General features: G+C 34.1%; 1 protein-coding gene across 10 annotated transcripts in view; it reads right to left on the minus strand.

Annotated features, from left to right (window-relative positions):
• Positions 1-23,652, minus strand: part of Tomosyn (syntaxin-binding protein tomosyn) — a 42,262-nt gene that overhangs the window by 14,633 nt on the left and 3,977 nt on the right. For 3 of the 10 annotated variants that reach the window (XM_077414099.1, XM_077414104.1, XM_077414103.1), the window contains exons 2-12: positions 17,982-18,079; positions 16,238-16,420; positions 15,855-15,989; positions 13,987-14,050; positions 12,417-12,618; positions 12,265-12,340; positions 12,006-12,160; positions 11,539-11,830; positions 11,071-11,314; positions 10,589-10,845; positions 10,211-10,397 (exon numbers count right to left, since the gene is read on the minus strand). In XM_077414099.1, coding sequence (XP_077270225.1) covers positions 10,211-10,397; positions 10,589-10,845; positions 11,071-11,314; positions 11,539-11,830; positions 12,006-12,160; positions 12,265-12,340; positions 12,417-12,618; positions 13,987-14,050; positions 15,855-15,989; positions 16,238-16,420; positions 17,982-18,079 — 1,893 coding nt within the window. Of the gene's footprint in view, positions 1-569; positions 1,098-1,525; positions 1,832-5,316; positions 5,347-10,210; positions 10,398-10,588; positions 10,846-11,070; positions 11,315-11,538; positions 11,831-12,005; positions 12,161-12,264; positions 12,341-12,416; positions 12,619-13,986; positions 14,051-15,854; positions 15,994-16,237; positions 16,421-17,981; positions 18,080-23,652 lie in introns of those variants that run through there. The other 7 variants (XM_077414098.1, XM_077414094.1, XM_077414102.1 and 4 more) reach the window with 5 other exon arrangements.

Raw genomic sequence — 23,652 nt, forward strand, 5'->3', positions numbered from 1 at the left:
TCCAACAATATAAAACTCGATAATAATAACAACAAATCCTTGAGTTAAATTTTGAGAAAAAGAAAACGATAATATAATAGAATAGAATAAATTTACTCTGTTTGCTTTGATTGAATTATCGAGTGAAGTTTCAATACGCGAAATTATACATCGGTACTCGAATTGATTAATTTTGAAATCACTCATTAATTTATTGCGATAAAATTTACCCAATTTTGGCGGAGATGCAGTTAGTGTGAGTTGTGTTAACGTTTCCTCTGGAAATAATTTTGAACGCATCTAAGAGCATCCTAGGCTTTGTGTTAAAAAAAAAAGAGGCAGAAGCACGTCCAGGGCCAGCCGAGCTCTCTCTATGGTTAGTCTACACCCACCACATGTTCTCAGTCACAGATACAAATGCAATTTCATTGTTAATCGCACGCTTCCCGATCGAGGAAGGCTTCGATTGTTAGTAAGATTAATTACACGCACACATTCACATTTAACGTAAAAAATCTAACGAAGTAATATATCTCTAAGGACACACGGACGACACATAACGCTCTTCTACGTTAAATGTATAAACACTTACTGAATCTTCTTATAAGATTGCCGGTGAATGATTCAGAGGTAGCTCTCTCGGAAGTACTCTCCTCGCATCTTAAGTCACAAACGGTCGGCTCGTTCTTGGAAAATTTTAGATTCGGCACCGAGAGTAAACGACCCTCTCTCTTCGCCTGTTTGATTTTGGCGATATATTTCAATCTCGGCGGTTTTAGCTCGTGTTCGGGCAAAGACAGATTCCTCGGTCTTACTGCCTCGGTTTTTATGCCGATATTGTCATTGCTTATTATCGTTTTCTCGTTCTCAGTCTCCGTTGGGCTTCTAGCCTCTTGGATGTCTTGCTTCCTGTCATCGGTCTGAGGACTCTCATGTCCAGGAGACTGGCTCTCCGGCGACAGCGAGGACTCAGAGTCAACGCTTTCGACCGGCGATAGTGAACGACTCGTGCTGGCCGCTTCGTTGATATTGCAGTAAAACGTAGAAGACTTTTGATTACCAGTATCGCCACCTATCTGCTGACATTGGGGTACTTGCATGAGCCCCGATGACGAGCTCTTTCGGAAACATAAATATGTACATTGTAAAACGATATTAAATTTATATAAAAAAGCAGAAATATAATTTTACTAATAAAAAAAAAAGCAATTTCCGACATAAGCGGTCAAGTCTAATTTTTTACACAAGTTTTTTTTATAATTAAATGTGATTCCATGTAATGTAAGATTAAATATCTTTTTCATAAACTTTTAAGTCAAACAGGAAAGAAACATTGCCTTTACGCAGATTTATTATACTTATAAAAATAAGAATATAAACAATGCAGAGATATATGAGAATGCAATGGTTGAATCTTAAGCTAGCGCTAAAACGTTTGAGATATTTCGCGTAGACCACATAGTAACAATAGAATGTAGAAACAATAGAAATACGTAAAATTATTGACGGCATAAAGAATGATAAGCACGTATTAAAAAAAACATACAAGTACCCCATTCTGAGAAGACACCGAGAATGGTGTAAAAGTATTTTTGATCTTCAGATCAACCTTGCTTAGTTGTCTCTTGAGACTAAATCCTTTCCAACCTTGGCTTTTCTGACACTCGTCACCGTTAGGAATGTTACCCGTTTTATTGGATTCGTTTGTGGTTTCCTCCATGCTCGGTTTATCGCTACTGTTTCCAGTCTGACTCTCATTGCGAGGGCACTGTTGCTGTTGCTGTACTTGTTGGATCGAATCGGCTACCCTTGTAACTACTGGCTCGAATTCCATCGCGGATTCTCGCTGGCTCTGATGGATTTAAGATTTTGGGCTTTGCACAATCAATCAGTTCGTAGGTAAAAAAAAATAGTATATACATTAGACCTAATTCTAAGAACGGACGGTTAAAAATGTCTTTATGCAATTTTTTTCGCGTTCGTGTTCCGTAAGTGTCCACTAGTGGTGTAGACTAATCCCTTATTAATCGTGCTGTCGTACAATCTGCCGTGTCTGTGAAAAACGCGTGAAGTAGAAACATGCGTTCTAGATTCTAAGCATAATATCAAATAATTCAAAACTGAAAGCTATCGCAAACGTATGGTCACTTGTCACTTCCCAGGCTCGTGAAACACTTGAACCGAAGAGTGCAGACAGGACAGTGATGAGATTCAGGGTTTTTTTGTGTGTGTATAAATCTGCCTGCTTATAAGATAGATGCCTAAAATGCCTAAGATGCTCGTAGAGACGTAGGCCTTCGATATTGCTAACCAATAAAATATCGTAATGTATCATTGTATAAATGAAGATTATAAACTTATATCACGCTTTTTTAACGATTATTCGCAATGAATAAACTTTTGAGACACATGTAGGGTATTTCAGAATTATTTGCATTTCTTTGAATCGTTATCGAGCATTGAATTTCAATTTGGATAATAAACGATCAAAACCAATTGATTAAAGAGTACTGTGAATATATATGTATATACGGATATTCAAAAATATCGCACATTGTTATTACGCCTGATATATGATTCATAAATGAAAAAAAAATACAGTTAATTGTGCTGGCATCTTCATGCATATATGAATTATAGTCTTTGCTGAGAGTGTCTGCAATTTTCTCGATAAGAGAACAATATGAAATAGCAAATATTGACTTTCGGCGAACATTACAAATCCCTGGAAAGGAAAATCCCTAATTTATGAAAAATATAATATGAAACCAGCTTATACGTACGTAGTCGAATTAACATACACATTTCATATCTGTGTGCAAATTACAAATCTTATCTACATGTTCGTGTAAAACAAATAAAAAAACCAACAAAATTATATTATATATATATATATATAACCAACAAAATATTTTATATATACACATTATATATATATATGTGTATATATATATACATATATATATATATATATATATATTTTTTTTTTTTTTTTGTTGGTTATATATATATATATATATATACTAACATTTATATGTACTAAGCATGCAAGTACACAGATATAAATATTGCTGGAAGGTAACTGGATACTGGCTTCATAAATTAGCTCTGCGAACAGTTGTACCATTTGTTCGATAATAAATAATTCTCGCTCGATTTGCTTTAAACATACATGAAAAGTTAAAGATGATCTTAAACAATGTGCTATATAATGTATGCATTACATCAGTAAGATGACAGTACTATAAGGCGTTGATAAAAGTAGAACAAGCATATACAAAAATGTTACATGTCTATTATTACATGTCAAATTATTTTATGGATATAATTAGATATTGCAAGTATTTGTACGGTTTAACAAATTTACTTTCACAACTAATACAGGAATTAAAGTTAATTTTTAGCAATATTCACAAAATTTTAATCCACAATACGAAATATACAATGATTTAATTTGGTTCAGTATCAAAGTGTGAATATAACTTGCTAAAATCGTATTGTTATTTACTTATTAGCAATTAATTTAATTGTCGTATTGGAAATGATTACCTACAATATTAAGGGGGTTAAAGAAAATCAGAAATGTTAAGAATTGCGTAAAATTAAAAATAGATATAAACTTTTTTTGAATAATGTCAGCATCTGAATTTTTTTAGATTTCTTCAAATTTTCGTTATAAATCGATATCAAAACATGTATTTAATCAAAATTTACTTAAATAGGATAAGGAAAATTCAGCACAATATAGATAGATTTCTTTTATGTTACATCTCAAGTATGTTGGCTTCAAGTGCTTTGCTGTATAAAATATACACATAGAAAATTACGCGACGTAAAAGTGATATTAAAAAATCTAGAATTTTGTCACAAATGTTCTCAAAAACTAACCGGTGAAAAAATGTAAAAAAAAAATTCACATGCTGATATTATTTATAAAAGAGCTCATGTTTTAAATTTTGTGCAATTCTTAACATTTCTGATTCTCCTTACAATTTCCTTAAATGACGAAACTTCTACTTTCAATATTCATTACCTAATCATACGAAAACATAATAAAATGTTGTATTTTACTTGTAACATTTGTGTATCGACATATCTTTAATCACCTGCTAGATATTTCATCAATAATTGTGCAATGTTGACATTTACTGATGTGATATACATATGTAGCTGAAACATGTTGTAATTATTATTCCACAAACACGTTTTTTTGGTCGTACCTACTAATAAATTATTGTACAGACATTAAAAATATTTCTTTATAAAAATATTTTTTTTATATTATCTAAAATGACGAATTTCTGCTTTCTAACATCGTACTATTATCAACATTACGATAAGACAAATATAATACAAATTATTAAATTCTGTTATTAAATTAACATAATAGTTAACATAACAGTATAACAAACATCAATTAGCTTCAACTGCTGCTGCAAAATGCAAGCAGCAAATTAAATGTATAAAGAAAGAATACCCATCTAAACGCGCCATTTAGTAGTGAGATCTTAATACTTCTTAATAACATTTAATAATCTTTATTCATAACATTTCAACTTTTTAAACATATTTTCTTAAATACTTGATATACGATGCTTTGTCATCTCAATGACATCCCAAATTGGACACTTGACATAATTTTTTGTCGTATAACACATCATACATAGATACATAAATTACATGAACATTGCAAATGTTTCACGTAAGATTTATGTTGTACATTTATATTTCTCATGCATTATTGTGTTATGTTAATAATTTCTAATAATATATATCATATGACAAACGTTTACAAATAATGTAAACGTTGTAAATTAAAATTTTTATAAATAATGTAATATATGTGTACATATATATTGCATTCATTTTTTACAAAGTAACATTTAGTTTTTCAAAGCAAATTAATTATAAATTATAATGTCAATATTATTAATTACATTTATATTATTTCTATGATCATAGTTATAAATACTTTGAGTTTACATTTTTGTATCAAGTCTATGCACATGCACAGATTCCATCAAATGTTTATATGAGAATTGTTATTATTCTTATTATGTACTAACTAAATAACTAATGTTAAGTAACTAATGTTTCTAGTTCTGCTTTTCTACTTTTCCATTTGTCCATCTGTACTCAGTTACTACATTCAACATCTTATATTATCTAATAACAGATTAAATAATAAAAACCAAACCTTGTATTATCAATTGCTATCTACTCAAAAATGATACAATAATATAAAAAACCAATATTCTATATATTAGTTAACAGAGTAACATCGTACAATAAGAAAACATAACACAATTTCTTCAACAGAAATATATTTGATCTTACTTGCTTCAATGGCAGACACATAGTAGTTAGCTAAACATTAAATGCAAAATATATATGTGAGTACAATGGAAAAAATTGGTACTCTTTTATATATGAAATCACATGAAAAAGAAAGAAAATTTAATACATATTTGTTAAAAACAATTTTTAACACTAACAAAAATTTTTTTAAAGTGAAATATATGTTTTATAATATTTTACATATATGCATTTTGAGACATACATTTTCTTAAATATCTTTAACATCTTGCCACAATAATAATGTGTAAAAAAATAAGAGAACAATAGGCTAACGATACGAGCTAAAGAAAATATGTAGTATTGATTTATATTATAGTGTATTCACAAATAGTAAGGAAAAAATAATGTAAACATTTCGACTATACTTAGTTTTCTCCGTGGTACATCAAGTGAAAATACATAGAATAAGATTAAATTAAAAAATAATCATAACGGAATAAATAAATTAACAATAAAAATAAGTTAATATTACCACAAAACATAAACACGTTAAGAATTTATTGCATATTATACGAGCCTAATTTTCTATTATTAAGAAAACTCATATCCCTCCCATTATAATTTATAAAGAAAATCTTTGCCACATGGAAAATGACAAGTTTGACCAATAGTTGTCGATATATAAGAACACTTTTTATAATAGAAAAATTTCTTGTAATGGGTTTCTTTAAATTTATTTTCATTACATTTATAATAAAGATTACGTTGTTTAAGTCATCTGGTAAAGAAATGTTCAATATATTGAAAATAGAGACTATTCTTCCACGGTACAACTGCTCAAATTTTGTCAGATATATTTAAAATGACATGATCATCTTATTTTTCTGTATTACTGTCTAATATTAACTGATGAAAATGTGCTAAACATAAGAGTTTAGAACTCTTGAATATTTTTCATATTAATAAATTTATTTAAGCTTACATATATTAAAGTATCAAAAAGTAATGAGATTAAGAAAATATTCGGTAATTATACATTTTAGGGGAAGCACCTCCGATGACCTTGACCTTGACATATGTTGTCAAGGTCACCCTCCTGAGTGACCTTCAGAAAGTTTTAGCCGGCGCTCTTTTTTATTAAAAAGTTATTAACAAAAAAAAGTTTGGCGACCTCACCGATTTCAATGACCTTGATATATGTTGTCAAGGTCATGACCCCGAGTGACCTTCAGAAGGTTTTAGCCGTCGCTCGCTATTCGTTAAAAAGTTATTAACAAAAAAAAGTTTGGAAAAGATAGCATATATAGGTACATATGTAGGTTAGTTGACGCGCTTTAAACACTTAAATACTTTTAAAGCGCGTCACTAACCTACATAGGTACGATTTACTGCTTTAAATGTTGTGTTTTGGTAAAGCAGCGACTTTTTCGCAAAATAAAGTATTCTCTACTTTAGTTCATAGAAATTACAGTGTTAATTAATTTTATTGTTTTTGACCAGCGCGATATTGTAACGATTTTGTATAGTTTTTCTATTGTTAAATGTATTATTTTCTCTTTTGTTTAGTTTTGCGTTTGTCTTGACGTTGTCAAGACACCACGTCAATGATGCAATTAAATTTGTTATGCGGATCGGTGTAACTTAAATTAAAGCACTTGATAAGGACCGGAATTCGGTCGAAACGTCGTGCAATCTTGTTTCAATTGGCCAGTTGGGTCGAAAATAAAACGACTTATTTTGAATTATTCGCTGGCGACGGAAATTGTTTTGTTTATATACAGTGAGTGCAAAAAGTAATCGTACAATGAAAATTTTTATGAAAAAAAGCTTTATTTGTAGAAAATAAACACTAATTAGCAATTTATTAACGAAGAACATAATAGATGATACATTTCTTAAAATTATTTTAATAAAAAATATAATAAAATAAATATATCATTCTAATAATAAACAAAAATAAGAAGAATTATATTATTTTAGTACACAAAAAGTATTTTGGCACTAATCATAGCTTGTAATCTTCGATGCATCAATTGCACTAGGTTTCGCGTGGTGATTGGTGAAATAGACTCCCATTCTTCTTGGAGAGATTTTTAAGTCTTTTCGCTTCGAAATTTCTCTTTTCCTAATAGCATTTTCAAGAAAACTCCATAAATGTTCAATAGGGTTGAGATCCGGTGGCTGCGGAGGTGTATGCAATTGTTTTGGTATATTATGGGTGCGTAAGGTGCGTTCTTTTTGGGCGCTCACGCGCTGTAAAGGCCGGTTTTCACACGCAATGATTGGTGGCGCCAACTGACTGGCATTCATTGGCGCCAGAACCAACTGGCAAACTCACAAGTGTTTACACAGTGATTGGCGTATAATATGAAAAATATTTAACATTTATTAAACACACAGTAAATGACAACAACCATATAACCTCAAATTTTGAGGTTATATGCTTTGGCCAATAACCGCCAGTAAACGCCACATTACTAGCGCCAGTTTGCATCAAGTGTTTACACTTGCATTTTTACTGGCATTAGTCGACTGGCGCGGCCTGGCGCCACCAATCATTGCGTGTGAAAACCGGCCATCGCTCTATCTTCGTTTGATATTCGATGTGCAACGAAGATAGAATGATGCTTACAGCGCGTGAGCGCCCAAAAGGAACGTCTTCTATATAAAAGCCATTGCTTCGTGTTGTAAGCTGAATGAACCTTCGGATCATTGTCATGTTGAAAAATAATATTATCGGCAATTCCTACCTATCATGAAGATTTTTTTCTCAATTTTCAAAATCTCTACATTTCATAGTCCATCATAATACCATTAATAATATGTAAAAAATTGCTGACCCTTGCTGCATTACAAGCACGGAACAACCACCGTATTTAACTGTGGGTATGAGATTTTTGGATCGGGTTCTGTATTTTTTTTTCGCCACACCATATGTCAGATCCAAAAATATAAAATTTACTTTCGTCTGAGAAAATTACACAGTATTCCAATATTCTTCAGTTTTATTAAGATGTTGTTTCGCGAACTCTAATCATTTACTACGATTGCTCACATTTACCCAGAACTTTTTCCTAGCAATACGGCCATGATAACCATTCTCGCAGCACTACACAGAACCGAATTAGTAGAAACGTGTATCCCACGATTTTTAAGTGCCGCTGTAATCTTTGGGGCACTTGTTTTTGGGTCTATCTTAATTTGACGGATTATAAAACGTTTATCTGTCTCACTTAAGACTCGTGGCCGACCACTTCTCGGCTTATTTTTCACTATTTTCCTTTCACAAAAACGATCAGTTATCGATTGCATTGTCGATCAGGGTTTTTCGACAAACTGAGCAATTTCTCGAAGAAATTTACATTGATTATGTAATTTAATAATAATTTTTCGCTCTTCTTTGTTTGCCTCTCTGCTTTTGCAACCCAGCCTTTGCTTGAATAATGCAGTAAGACTAATATTATTTGCTCTTCAAAAGTCATAATAAGGGGAAGCATAGACCTTCTGTCTAATGTAAACAAAACAGCTCCGCGGAAATAACCGTATTCACGACCTTGCAAATTAAATTTTTCAACTGTACAAATACTCTTTTTGCGCCTTCATAAACATTATTTTTCGTTATCTTACTGTTTTAGAGTATAAAATGTTATAATTTATAAGTTTTGTTTTTAAGGTATTGTTAAGAGAGACTTTATAATGTAAAAGAAATTAGTTTTTGTTTATAAATTATTATTACACAAAAATAAACTATTTTCTGTGAAAATTCATAGTGTACGAATACTTTTTGCACTCACTGTAGAAAGAATCTGAATATCTAAGAATTTTATATGGATTAATGCAATAAGTATTTAATATTTCATTCACATAATTGTAGTTTAAATAAAGTTTAAATACCATATTGCAAGTAATATTTTTTACTTTGATTCAAAATTAAGTGCAAATACTTTACATCTAATATACTTCTAAAATATTTAGGAAAATATTAGTTATATTTAGCAATAAAAAAATTAATAATTAAAGAATTAAATAATAAGCTAAAACTAATTTATACATATTAAGGAGTATATGACCTAATAACATATCTTAAAATCACATTTGTAAACCATTGTAAATAACACTTTAATGTTATTAAAATTTGATGGAACACATATTTTTTAATCATTTAAAAACAATTTTTGATTATTTATTAAAAGATAGCTTTGTTATCTTTATTAGAAGTTATTAAGATATACTTTAAATTTTAATTAAAATACTTTTTACCGTAATCACTTTTGGTTAAAAAATATATTATTGTTTGCGCGTTTATACTAAAATGCGAATGGATACTTTACCTTTTTGTAGTCAACATTTATTTCGCTTTATAATATATTTAAAAATGTTTTTAAAAGCAATGAGATTATATGTATTTTTAGCAAATTATGCTGTAATGTATAAAATTACAGGAAGAATTTTGTAGCATAATAAAGAATTAAATTATAGGAAGATTCCTCAGACAAAATTAGATTAGTAAATTACATAAAAATCTTTAAGTCATTACTTTTTGTTAAGAAACAATGTGTCGCACTATGCAAATAAATAAAATAAAATTTAGATAATTCTTATACACGCACACGTGTCATATATGATGATTGTTTTTTTTTTTCCAAAAACATATTTCGGAGCAGTAATTTATATTTACAGAATTGAAAACAACATGTTTCATTCAACCACGAAACTTTAAATTGCGATATTTTTTCTAAATTTTTTTCACATAATTGTAGCAATTAACTTATGTAGATATTTTGTTATCATGCAATAAAAAATTAATGTTGGCATTTAGAGAAAGCAGAATACAAAATGTAAAAATTCTAAATTCTTCTAGATAAAATTTAAGGGCAGGGACTGGGAGGAATTCAAAATACACAGTTCTAGTAGAAAAAGAAGCACATTTTACCTGGTCTGTACTTGGACTTCTTGCCTTGTCTTCATTTTCTCGTCTTAATTCGTCCTGCCGTTTCGGACTTCGTAAGACGCGTTGGTAAGGATCGCCACTTCCAAGATCACTAGTGTTCAACACGACTAAGGAGATCTTCTGCACGATGTCCACTATCACTAACCCCGACTCGTTTCCATAGGCCAATCTAAACATTAAAATATTCTATTGTATTCTCTCTGCTTGACATTTGCGATGACATTTTTTAAAAATTTATGATATTTATGTCTATATGTAATATACGGTAATATACGATAAATGTCAACTCGATTATGAAGTTCTGATGTACAATACAATAGCTAATACAATTTTGTAAATTCTCTAAAAAAGAACACTTACAGGCCATACGAGGAATTTAAACTGAGGGCCGTTATATTTTCGGGTAGTTCTCCAGGAGGTGCCGTTGTCAAACAAATCAGTGTCGCTTGAAAACCGGCTGGTCTTTTCTGCAGTCCCGTCTTGACTTTAAGCGGATGATTGAATTCTATAGTCTTCGATTCTATGTTTCCTACGATGTTTCCGGTTGCCGGAGATTCACGATCCGGTGAATTGTCCCCTTCTCTTCCTGGCTCCACCGATAAGCATATTTCCAAGGTCTGCAATATTGGAAAACATCGTTTTATTTTTTTCTACGGGAAAAATATTATTAATTAATTCATGAATGCAGCGTGAAGAGAATACTGCTATTATGTAAATGAGGTTTAATGAAGTAAATTAATATCTAGATAAGAAAAGAATACACATCTCATTTTGTTCATTTTAAGTTAACTAGATAGTAGCAAAAAAAGTAATGCATTAGCAAGTTACTGTAGATAACTTACCACTACTTCAGACATACTTTCAACCCTCTTAAATTTGAACAACACGACATGCTTGCCACTTCCCGCAATAGCTAATTTCCGACTTTCAGGACAAAGGAAAATAAGTTGAATCGCTAATGGATCTTCCTCTGAATCTAAACTACGCGTTTTAGTTTTTTCGAAAAATTTCGCCGTCTTTAGTTTGTAAAGAACTTGTAATGTTCCTGCTGAAGCGTCCCAAAACTTTATGCTGCCATCGGCATGTCTGCGAACAACATGTATGTAGCTATAGAAATTTAAGCAACTTTATTGATTGTCGTCTAACTTGTAATAAACTGTAATAACATGTATATGCATAGTAACATGACTGTGCATAGTAACATATATGATATGATCATGCATATATTTTAATATTATGAATGTCATCGTGTGATTAAAAAGATAAATTGCTTATTCATCGATATAAAGTTCTATCTATGATAATATTACCCAGTGAGAATAATCTCGTTATAACTACTAGAACTGGAACTCCACTCGCCACCGGAGATAGGCCATTCTTTCTCGCTAAAGCCGGTTTTCTTATGCGACTTGGATCCAACGGAATAAAATGCAGGTACTAAATCTGAAGGACAATCCGCGAAATATGCACAACATGTCACAGGAGATTCGTGAATATCCATAGGGTATGGATTCTCAAAACAAGGGAATCCAGTAGTTAACAAATCTATCACAACCAGGTCATTTTGTAGTAAAACAACAACAGCATAAGGGTCTTGAAAATCTGAAAAAATGATAATAATGATTACTGCCAAATAATTTACACCAAATAATACTGATGACATATGTATATCGATTTCTCATCATTTACATGGCAGTCGATAAAGATTAAAACTTGTTATACGAAGAAAAATTAATATTTTATTTTCAAAAACATTAAAAAGCATGTTCTACTGTACCACTAGTCCATGGACTATCACACAGCGTTATAAAGTCTACAACATTATGTTCCATTTCGAGCACCGTAGTAGTTTTTCCATGTATCACTGTAATGCTGGGTGTTCTCCCAGTGGTGTCCTGTGCCAATCCACCAGAGAATATCACATATGCTTCTCTGAAAGTTTATACGTTTAGGTCGTACATTATTTGAGATTAACATATAGTTATTACTTGAAACTATATAAATCGTTAAATAAAACCCATCACATATCATCTTACCCCGATCTCGACATTTTCCATTCTACTTTCTGAATGGCTTTGCAACGTTCAGGTTCTCCATCTTTAGTGAATTTTGCTATAAAAGAAACATTAGTGTAAAAATTTTATACATCACACGATCGAAATAAATAATAGAATCAATCAAATCTCACCATGTGGAAATGTTACACTTGGCTTTAATTGCCGAAGAGTCCAAGTCGTAAGAGAACCGTCCGAGTGACTGCACATAAATTGTTTACCTTCATGATGCCACGATATTGATGTTAATAAATCATCTGTTTGACATCTATACTCAACAGTCTTGGTTTTTAAGTCCCACAGAACGATTTGCCCTGTCGAAAATCCTATGAGCATCTGAAAGCAAAGCATCCGCGCGTATAATAGAAGTGCGTATACCATTGTTAAAACATACTTCCTTGAAACAAGACACGTGGGTATATATATATGTATGCATATATAGGTGATAAAATGTATCCTTTTACAATATGTCTCGATTCTGTTGTCACGACAATACATTTAGCATATACATAGAGAGATCAGGTATAAAAATGTAGTGAATAATGGTTTCTATACAAGATTTGTGCGAAGGGCACAAATAAAACTCAGAGATACGATGATTGCGCATGATGTTAATTATCCATTGCTGAAGAAGAACGAGTGAGATGGACAAAGATTTTTGTTATCGAAGACAAGTTAATTAGAAAGGCAGACCATGTTGTACATACTTTACGCGATTAAAAAAAAATTATGCGTAATACGCAATACCAATTATGCAATTTTAATTTTGATGTTAAATATGAAACTAACATACTTCTCACTTGAAAGACTTGAATTTCGAGCACTTCAATTTTTAGTATTAGATAAAAATTGCAGTTTTATAATTATAGTCCTTAGTATTTTGTTTAGTGTAATCACTGTTTAAAGATAAAGATGTTTTTGCTATATTACTTTTAGAGACAAGAAAATAGTTAATTGACGGATATCCATTAAACTTAGATTTGTACAATTGTACATCCTTAAAAATTCGTCTGTACGATTATAAAAAGCACTTTTTTATAACAAATAATGTTTTTTTTTCGACGTAAACAAAATAGTACACGTTTCTTTACACGGTTACAATTGAGAAAAACCAAACAGCATTCGATATACGATATTACATATATAATATCAAATTTAAGCTATCAATATCAAAGACACAGAAAGTTGCAAACGCAACCCGAACACACAAACACTCATCACACACTCATGACTGCACAATTAGTAGGGTAAATAGAAGATACATTTGCATAAGGTCCGTAACAGAAACTCCGTTGTCGGAAGTTGAAGTAACAGTAAATTCATATAAAATGTGTAAAAAGATGAGTGATCATGACCGCGCGGTATGACTTTCATCGATTTGTAAAACTGATCTGAATCCATTTCAGAATATCGAACAATATGGATTTTCTCTCTTAATGAAAGGCGTTTTTTATTCTTCTTCGTTTGTACATATCACAACAGTGACAGCATGCACGCATGCACACATACAACATGCAAGCACACACTTGCACTTATTGGCTTGGATCTAAACAAATAATCCAAGTTTTTAAGAAAAAAAATATTAAATAAACGCCAAATGTTCCTTTTTTCTCTTTCACGCGTCACGATAAAATTGTCAATCATGAAATTATGATAAGGATGGAATAATAATGCAAAAAAAACGTACTCAAAAAACGCGCGTACCTTGCTCAAATCTAACGGATTATCACTCAAGTGTACTACAGCACCAGGGTGAGTTTTTCTAGATCTGAAAAATATATATATATATACACACACATGTATAAGAGAACCATTATTTTTGTGTTATTGTGAAACATATATAAAACTCGTGTGCGGTCTTTAACCGGTGTGTTTCATCGTAGTTTATCATCACATTGTGCTTCAGCTTAGGCGTTACGTTATTTAATGTGCCGATAATATCTTTATATATTAATTGGCACTATTATTATATGTATATTTTCATGAAACACGATAAGAAAATCGTGGTTGATAAGTATACAAATAATAAATAATAAAGCATTCCTAAATAGTTATAATAAATAGTTAAAGATTTCGTAGCGTATTAATGCCGATAAATCAAATGTTGAGGTATTAATAGGCTTTGTCGATAGTAATGAATTTTCGGAAAGTAGAAGGAAGAGCACAAGAGGATTCGCTTGCATAAGTTATTTTAAGTGTCTCGCTATTGGGAATTATTCATAGCTAATTATTCATTAACATCTGAGGTACAGCCACGTTGCTCGTTATTTATTTACTAATCAGATTAATATTCTGTGACGCAAGTCCTAAAGTCCCCAAGTCGGAAAAGACATCTATGTTGAAAATAAGAATAAGTGTCAATACTCTTTTTAACTGTTAGACAATTCTGAACTGGGCTAAAATTTCTATGACTGATTATTTAATTGACAATTTTTTTAAATTTACATCGTGGATATATTAAGTCCCAATGGTGGTACACTTATAATGACTATAATGAGCACCCTTATACCATCACTGCCACATTCACATCTATGTGTCTACGGTCAGGCACAAAAAAGAACTACAGGTCTTTGACGTCTGTTCCTTCCAGTGTTAACAGAGTAATAGATATATAGTACTAGTTTTTATTGGAGATAATCTCCATACGAACGTTATCCGTTCACTGTAATTTAATTGACCCATACATTCACACATTTAGGACACAATCTTGAACGACACATCCGTTATAGGAAATTAGTGGAAATTAGTGGATCTGAAAATACATATACTTTTCACTCATCTTTTTGAAAAATATTCTTAAGAGATATTCTCTCAGAGACACAGCAAGTGCTAATCTGTCACGTCTTGTAAGGATTACACAAATAGCTAATATATATCCCTTTTAATTTGAAACATTCTCTAAGCCATTCTATAATTCCTCACTTAATGTTATAATACAGATTTATTAAGGTAATAAATTTAATAACGCGCGTGAGAGACATATTTTATGTCTTAGATTTATTAATCTGTAATAAAACGATGGGCAGAATTATAAGTGACTTGGAAAACGTTTTCCGCATTAAAAGAAATATCCGCAAACACACTCGGTATATTTTCCGTGATACAAACTTAAAGTGCCAATATCTTACAACTGTAAAATAAATATTTTATCGTACATTATATCGCGGAGAGTCTTTCCGCCGCTTTCAGAAAATTTCATTAAAAACAATGCCTAATTAATCAAGCGCTAAAAATTCAGAGGTAATTCACATCGTATTATTGCCCTTTATACTGGAGATCCTATCGCTGAAATCAATCATGTTAAGTGGCAGTTCCCTTCGAAATACTTACCTTAATGCAACGAAAATGTTAAACTTGTTTATATGCTCGCAATTAATAAAATTAGAAATTACCAAGACATTAAAATGTATTATGGCATTAAAATTTATTATGCTTTGCATGCGTTTATCAACGTACGATTGCATTTGTTTCAAACGTATCGGCGTTTGTATACATACAGATAGCACCGACATACGCCTGTTTCACTTATTAAGATTATCAAATATCTCAATAGGAAAGATGTATATACTTACACTTCGATAGCCTTGTTCCAATTAATTATATATCCAGATAGAACGAACGATTCAATGTGCAGTATGTGAACGTTTCCTCGATCGGTCCCAATGTACAACCATTTACTTTGTAGCGGTAAATGAATGCATGTAATTCTGTCAAAAACGAATATTACATGTTCCAATTAAACACTTTTGCTGCCGAAAAGTTCAAATAGTTTAGTTTAGCGCTTGCGAAATGTGAAATCCCTCAAGTATATCACACATTTCACTCATCAAACGTATAATTAAAAGCGATAGCCATTAAGCGTACTTTGCACGAATCGTGTATATTGGCAAAAGACGAAACTCAAAGCTTAAAATTAGGGAAAGTAACATCAGCCCATCGCGTGCTAATGACTGACCTGTCTCTTTGAAACTTGAGGCTGTGCACCACCTGCGGTATCTTCTGACGGAAGTTCCACAAGTGTAAGGTGTCGTCCTCAGTAACAGACACCAATGCTCCCTCATTTATTAAAAACTGTAAACGCAGAACGGCTGCACATTCCTCGTGTTTCACGTGCGCATCTACGCCCGGTCTGCCTAGACTGTTTTTTTTTGTGGCATTGGGTTAATTAAGGAAAATACAGGTCTGTATCGATTGCGAGCCGCGGCCGCAATTATAAAATATCGTCGTATCATAAAGCAATAATTAATAATTCCGCACATTTACGCGATAGAACGTTTCTCTATTCTTTCATCATGCGATAACTTATTAGACCCCCCCCCCCCCCCAATAACATAGCGTAAACGCATAAAAGTCAAGCGAGACATTGGTAGAAAATTCTCGTCGACTCGTTAACTTCCGCATTTCACGTCCGGAGAAAGGTAAGGGTCCCTTAAATACCGTAAAGACTTTTACCTATATTGAAATCGACAGCGCGGCTGGAACTCTTTCGTTTATAGTTCATCGCGATGGTTAGTAATGCCCACCGAACTGCGATGAGCATCTATATTACTACACTTTGGCCACGATAGATCAATGAAATCGCTGACGTGTAAAAACATACGGTCGAAGAGCCACGGACCGACAGGACCGTGTAATTAATCCGCTAAAATTGTACAAACCCGTGTCGACACCCGAAATTTTTTATAGCGGTCACAAAAGCAGGCGAGTACTGTTTTTACTTCCGCCCATTCTCGACAAACGTTTTTGCGAATGAGAACAGAATTACGCGAGTGCATTTACTGGCGATGCTGGCGGTCGAGAGAAAATTTGCGGTCATTTGATGCAGCAGCAAACGTATAATGCGCTAACAGAAAGTTAGGAAAGAAAGAGAAAGAGAAAAGTAAAAATCGTCTTACATTGTGTGTGTGTGCACAGCGCTGCCATTCAGTCACTTTTTTCACCTTTTTTTGACAAATCACTAAAATGTCACTATCCAAAACGGGTCACTATAGTCACCTTTCTTTGCCTGAGTTGACATAATATTTGTAAAACATAAGCGTTCTATTCGTATTTTTATTTTCTATTATTCGTATTTTGTCAATTGCTATTCGTTCACTGTTGCTCATTTGGTACTAGTCCGGTATTTCAACATCTGATTACTTATAATTAGCACCGCGGACCGAATGCTAAACAAGGCGCGGCTGATATAAAATATATCATGTTGCCGGAAGCAAAAGATGAAAATAATTGCTAAACATACAAAAGAATATTTGTGTTTGGCCTTTTGTGACCAGCTTGTGGAAGCATAGCTTCCACCAACTTTTATTTTGTTTGGTCGAGTCTTTATTTTATTATATATAATATAAAATGTACTATTTATTTTATTTAATAAAATTGCACCAGATATATACTTGTATTATATCGTTCAAATACTTGTTTTTCCCTTTTTTTAAACCATGCTATGAAAAGAATGTGTTATATTTCTGGCTATTGATTGACTTTTGATTACCATTTTAATTCCTAAAAGGTTACTTTTTCTGTCAAAAAGCAGTCACTATTTCACTTTTTTTTTGCTTCAACGCGATGATTGGATGGCAGCGCTGTATTGTATGCGGTAATCAATGGTTGATCTCTCGTGTCCTTTTAGCCGCCACGCGCAGAGAAAGGGAAAGTTTAATTGCGGGATGCCACCCCGTATTAACGATCACGTTGAAGGATACATCCTAAGGGATCCGGATTTAGTGCCAATCGCCAACAGTCTTTGGATCGGGTCGAATGCCAACGCTGTCGGCTGATGCGGGAAGCCATGTCGAAACGTCTGTAACATAAAAGCCGTCCGTTTCATGCCATCTTTCCTGCTTTAGCCGCTCGGAAGAGACTATTCATCCTCTACAAGGGGTTGCGGAGATATATCAGACGAACGGGGAGGGACGGTATTGTTTCACCGGCTCCTATTGTGTATCCCGTGGACAACCTGGGTACTGTTAATTCTATACCTTTGTTGCCAGTAAATGTTACTGATACACATTGTTCGTCGCGAGTATTTAAAGTCAACTTCGTCAGGCGTTATCCTCGATTTTCCATAAAGAGCCACTCCCTTGCCGTCGTTAGGGCGGACTGGTATCGAAGGTAGGAACAAAGTACACTTCCACTATCCCCCGAACTTCTAAACAAGTTTTCCTACGAGTTCAAAAAGTAGATATTTTTATAGGCGAAACTTACGTCACGTAAAGTAACGCGACACGCGACACTATAGGCCAATATATGCCGATATAGAACATCACGGCTTACACCGTTCTCCGCTCAAGAAACTTGGCTTAAAACTTCGTTTCGCTTCGCTCTACCTCCTCGCAAAGCGAAGGATGAGGTAATCTTATGAAATGGAAGATGCGCCTCGCCGCACGCTTTTCACGGAGAGCTTGCGATCGTTCCCGTTGCAAAGTGCATCAACGTCGATTAAAAAAAAAAGGAGAGAGAAAGAGAGAAACGATCCTAAAGACCTATGTCGCGCTCGACAGATCGGCGTGCTCGGGGATCACGTGAGTTGGCCGGGGACAATCTTGTTTAGGATTAACCGCGAAACGCGAGACCGGTCGAGGAGAAGGAGGCAGCGCGAGAACACACACGAGCAACGTACATGCTTTCGAGGTCGATTTTGGTGCAGCGGGACTCCACCAACCGCTTTTCGCTGCTGGTGAAAACTGCCCTCGTTCTATTTCACCGGTTACCACTGCTGGTGGGCATCGAGGGGAAGTGGGTTAAAATACGGTGGATACGAAAGTTACGATCGCCCAGGAAGAACCACCTGCCCCCTCCTGCTCTTCCCCACCGGGGTTCTCTGATTTCGCCCAATGTCCCCGAGGGAGGCTCGCCCACGCGAAATTTCCGCCGGGCCGGCTTCCCAGATTGCTGATGGACCCGCGTCGTCAGCATCGCAAGATGCCCTGCGCAAAATATTACTCGCGCGGAATAAGAGGATTGCGGGGGATTTTGGAAGTTACGCCCGATATCGCAAATAATCGCAGCTTAAGTTGTATAATTAATCGTATAATTTCATTATCAATACATACGATATTTATCCGCGATATTCCGCCTGATATATATTTGTATTAAATACAATATTAAGTGGAAAGGACCGTTATGATATAAAGCCATTTTACGGTATGAATTGGATCTTGATAGCCTAATCATATTTATGTGTATTTTATATGTGTATTTTATACATATTTCCAACTTATTGTTAGTAAACTGCGCGCTGATTCTTTGTCGGGCTTGAAACACAGTTTTTCATTGGAACATTAAAATACTCTACCCCCTCCCTCAATTTAGGGGTGAAACCACTGTAACGGCCTGAAAAAAATGCTATTTTTATTTGTTTTTGCGAAAAATAATAAATTTAATCTAATTGGTTTGTCATTTCTTTAAAGTACATATATTAAACATATTGTAAAAAAATCATTAAAAAATATTAATATTTGCGCCTTCAGCGTGTGGTGCCGTGTATCTCCGCAAAAAAAGCTAGGCACTCGCATATCTCGGTCAATTTTTATCCGAATGACTTAAAATTTGAACAAAATGTTTATAATAAAATTGTCTTCAATTAAGCGTACGGATTTTGTGAAATATTCATTTTTAACAAAATGGCGCAGTTTAAAAAAAAAAATTCGAGATTTAGACGAAAATTTTGCTACTTTTTCAATTGTTATTCAAAAACTAATTGTCCAATCAAAAAAATCGTACGCTTAATTGAAGACATATTTGTTATAAACATTCTGTTCAAATTTCAAGTCATTCGGATAAAAATTGACCGAGATATGCGAGCGCCCAGCTTTTTTTGCGGAGGTACACGGCACCACACGCTGAAAAGGCGCAAATATTAAAATATTTTTCAATAATTTTTTTTTACAATATATTTAATATATGTACTTTAAAGAAATAACAAACCAATTTGATTAAATTTATTATTTCTCGCAAAAACAAATTCATGAAAATAGCATTTTTCCGGCCGTCACTGTAGTTTCCCCGCTTAAATCGATGTCGATTTAATTTTGATGCTAATAAGCATCTAAAATATCGCTGTAGAGAATTTATTGGAAAAGATATTACGTCAGCCAAGGTTCGAACCTGGAACCTCCCACAATCCGTGTGAGTATTGAATTAATATATTTGATAATATCAAGGTTAATCGAAAATTTTTATACGTTTCGCTCATACCTTTATCACTTCATAGCGTGCGAATGAAATCATCAGGTCAGAAATCGCAGTCAGTCAAACGAATGAAATCCTTATCACGTTTATCACAATACAGCATCGATAGACTTCAATTATTAAATTTGTAATTCACGAACAAACACGCTGAAAGTTGGCCACTCTCACGTTCGCAGGGGAAAATGTTTGCTCCTCGGTTTGCTCTGCATGAGAATACTGTCGCGAAACTATTGACCTAATTCCGAAAGGATAAGTTGCGTTTAACTATATAGCGATCCTTAATCTATTTGTTCGAAAAGTCACATTTCCGCATTCTGGGAAGAAATTCAAATTAAATATGCAAAACAGTGGAGAGAAAGAGGGATTTTCCCCCGGCCGCGGATGTAATTTTGCGGCCGCATGCAAAAATTAATCCGCTCACGCAGCGCAGCGCAGGGGCTGGGAGCACGGATTATCGCGTCGCGTCGCGTCGGGCAAAAAGCGTTTCACTCGATCGTGTTATAGCGTGACGATTGCATTGTAATTTGCGGCGACAGAACGGCTCACCCAACGCCCTGCAGGCGCGACAATCCGAGCGAACACATGCACGCATGGTCGGGCCAGCACGTATTCTCCGCGGCGCGAATATAAAAATTTCCCTATCCGCATTAACCGCAATATGGTAATACGTTCGAACACCTCTGATCTAAGAGTATACAAATTCACCGATTAATCGTCGCTTCGTTTCGATTTGCTATATCCTGCGATTATCCGTTTTTAGCGAATGCGAAACCGTACAATCGTAGGAAAGTACACATTTATATGCCACGCTCACAGACCATTGTAGATGCTCGTTTAAGATCAGCCAACTTTCAGAAAACCAACCCGCGTGTAGCGAAAAATTTTTGCTGACTATTTTGCTGATCGTGTCAGCAAAATCAGTAATATAAAGAAAAATATTCGATGCATTAAAAATTAAAAAAATTTTTTTTAAATATTATTAGTGTGTTTAAATAGAAGGGTTTTTTACCATGAAATTTTTGTATAAAAAAAAAAACATTTTTTGCTATCTCGAATACTTATCGGGAAAAACAAAAAGCCTCTACACACAGATAGAAAAATTGTTGGTATTTGCGACTATATAATTGCACAGTAAAATAATTATGGTATAGGGGTTACTATTTTATAATTATTATTGCTATAATATTAGTAAATATAACCTTACACTGAGAAAAAAATCGTCCCCCAGGGGAACAAATAAAAATTATAGTGAAGTTATGATAACTGCAACGATTTTTTTCTCAGTGTAAAGTTATATTTACTAATATTATATAGCAATAATAACTATAAAATAGTAATCCCTACCATAATTATTTTACTATGCAATTATAGTCGCAAATGCCAACAATTCTTTTATCTGTCCACATGAGGAGTGGTTTCATCCTTTAGAATCGTTTTTTGGCCTCAACTGAAAATTTCTAAATTCATCTATTTACCTCCGCCTCCCTACATGTGTGTAAAGTTTCATCAAAATCAGAATTTTCGGGTTCGCAAGGTTCCCTTGTAAGTAATTAAAAATTAGATTAACGGAAAATGAATCTTGCGTTACGTTCTTCTCCTTCATCCTTCGATTTTCTAAACGAAATGAACGACACGATGGTATCATAATCACTACACAAATTAAATTGCGGCAAGACGTAAAATTTTATTATAAATCGAATGCAAGACGGCAGAATAAATTTGTAAGCGAAAATTACAATTTATCTTTGCACAATTCCGCAATTAATAAGCAACCATTACATATCTCCTAATGATATGCTATCAGTACAGCTTCCCAGTACTCGTTTGTGATATTATGTAAGAGATACATTTATATCGTTTATGTTACCGAGATAATATTTAATTAACTGTTCCGCAATCGTTGATACAACCAGTAAAAGGCCAGTCTAAAAAGAAAACCTAATCCGATTTTATTAACTATATGCAAACGAAAGATAAATAAAGCCGAGGAATTCCTGATATAGATTCTCTTGGCATAAAGTTCGTATTGACGCGTGACACTTTTTTTTTTAAATATCGACGTTACTTTCCTAAAATTCGGATCGCTGTTCATTCGTGCGACAAGTCGTTCGGCCTTGAACGCATCCTCGATTATACTCGTCGTTGTCTTCAAGATGGAACGGCACGAGAACGAAATTGATGCCTGCGGGTCTGTGCCAGGAGTTACGACAAAGCGCATATAGGTGATACAGCGAAATGATAGATACGGCGAAATGTGTACGCGAGTAGTCCACGGCGTCGGCTCAATATCAAGGTTGCTATCAATTTTCCGCTAGTGAAAACTTTGACGCGCGTGCGTCGGCTTTACTCCGCTTTTTTCCATTCCGTTTTTTTTTCTTTTTCTACAACACCACGCAAAACGGCGCGCGATAAAAGATGACGTTACTCCAAAAAACTGCAATCGGTACACCGGAAGGTACGCAGATAAATCGTCCCCTAAATAGAATTATTTCCATAAAAGAAGCAATTACTTATACGGCTCTGTATACCATTGTGAAGAGTAATTGAAAAATATGCGGGGGACGCGCAGTCGGGTCACGGAAAACCACCGGAAATTCCCTCTTCAAGATTGGATCTGCGGCCCCGATTTCGGCCGCATGAGATTCCCGATGAAGCCTTTTCGGGGTAAAGCCGAACAAAAGGATGTACCGTCGATTATAATGGATCCTCCGTGGGAGAATCTAATATCTTCGCTCGCGTTTCCATTCGACGTAGAAAAATTAAAAAGCATGACGGGGGCCGCGTATACGCCTGTGACGTGGTATCGCCGTTTCGCATCGCGAGCTCGAATTTATTCATCTCCGCATTTTCTATTATATGGCCGCTAGCGCAGCTGCAGCACCGGGGGCCATTATTTCCGCCTCAGCTGACAGATTCAGATACGCGCGTGCTCAAATGAATGTACACGTCGCGATGTAATTTCTAATTTTTCGCAAGGTACTCGCACACACACATCTCTCTCTTTCTTTGTGTGCCGTAACTAACATTTTTCTCTTTTACTCTCGTCACGGCCGAGCTGCGTGCGCGAAATAATTCGCTGCCCAGTGCCCACCGCGCTCGGCGTTTACGGCTTGCGAAAGATCACACGGCGAACATCGTAATACGCGATAAACGGTCGGGAAGAGTTATCTCTCAGCAGGTAGG

This window comes from Temnothorax americanus, unplaced genomic scaffold (assembly GCF_048541705.1).
Source record: "Temnothorax americanus isolate GAGA-0224 unplaced genomic scaffold, ASM4854170v1 Scaffold35, whole genome shotgun sequence".
In the NCBI taxonomy this organism is placed as follows: Eukaryota; Metazoa; Arthropoda; class Insecta; order Hymenoptera; family Formicidae; genus Temnothorax; species Temnothorax americanus.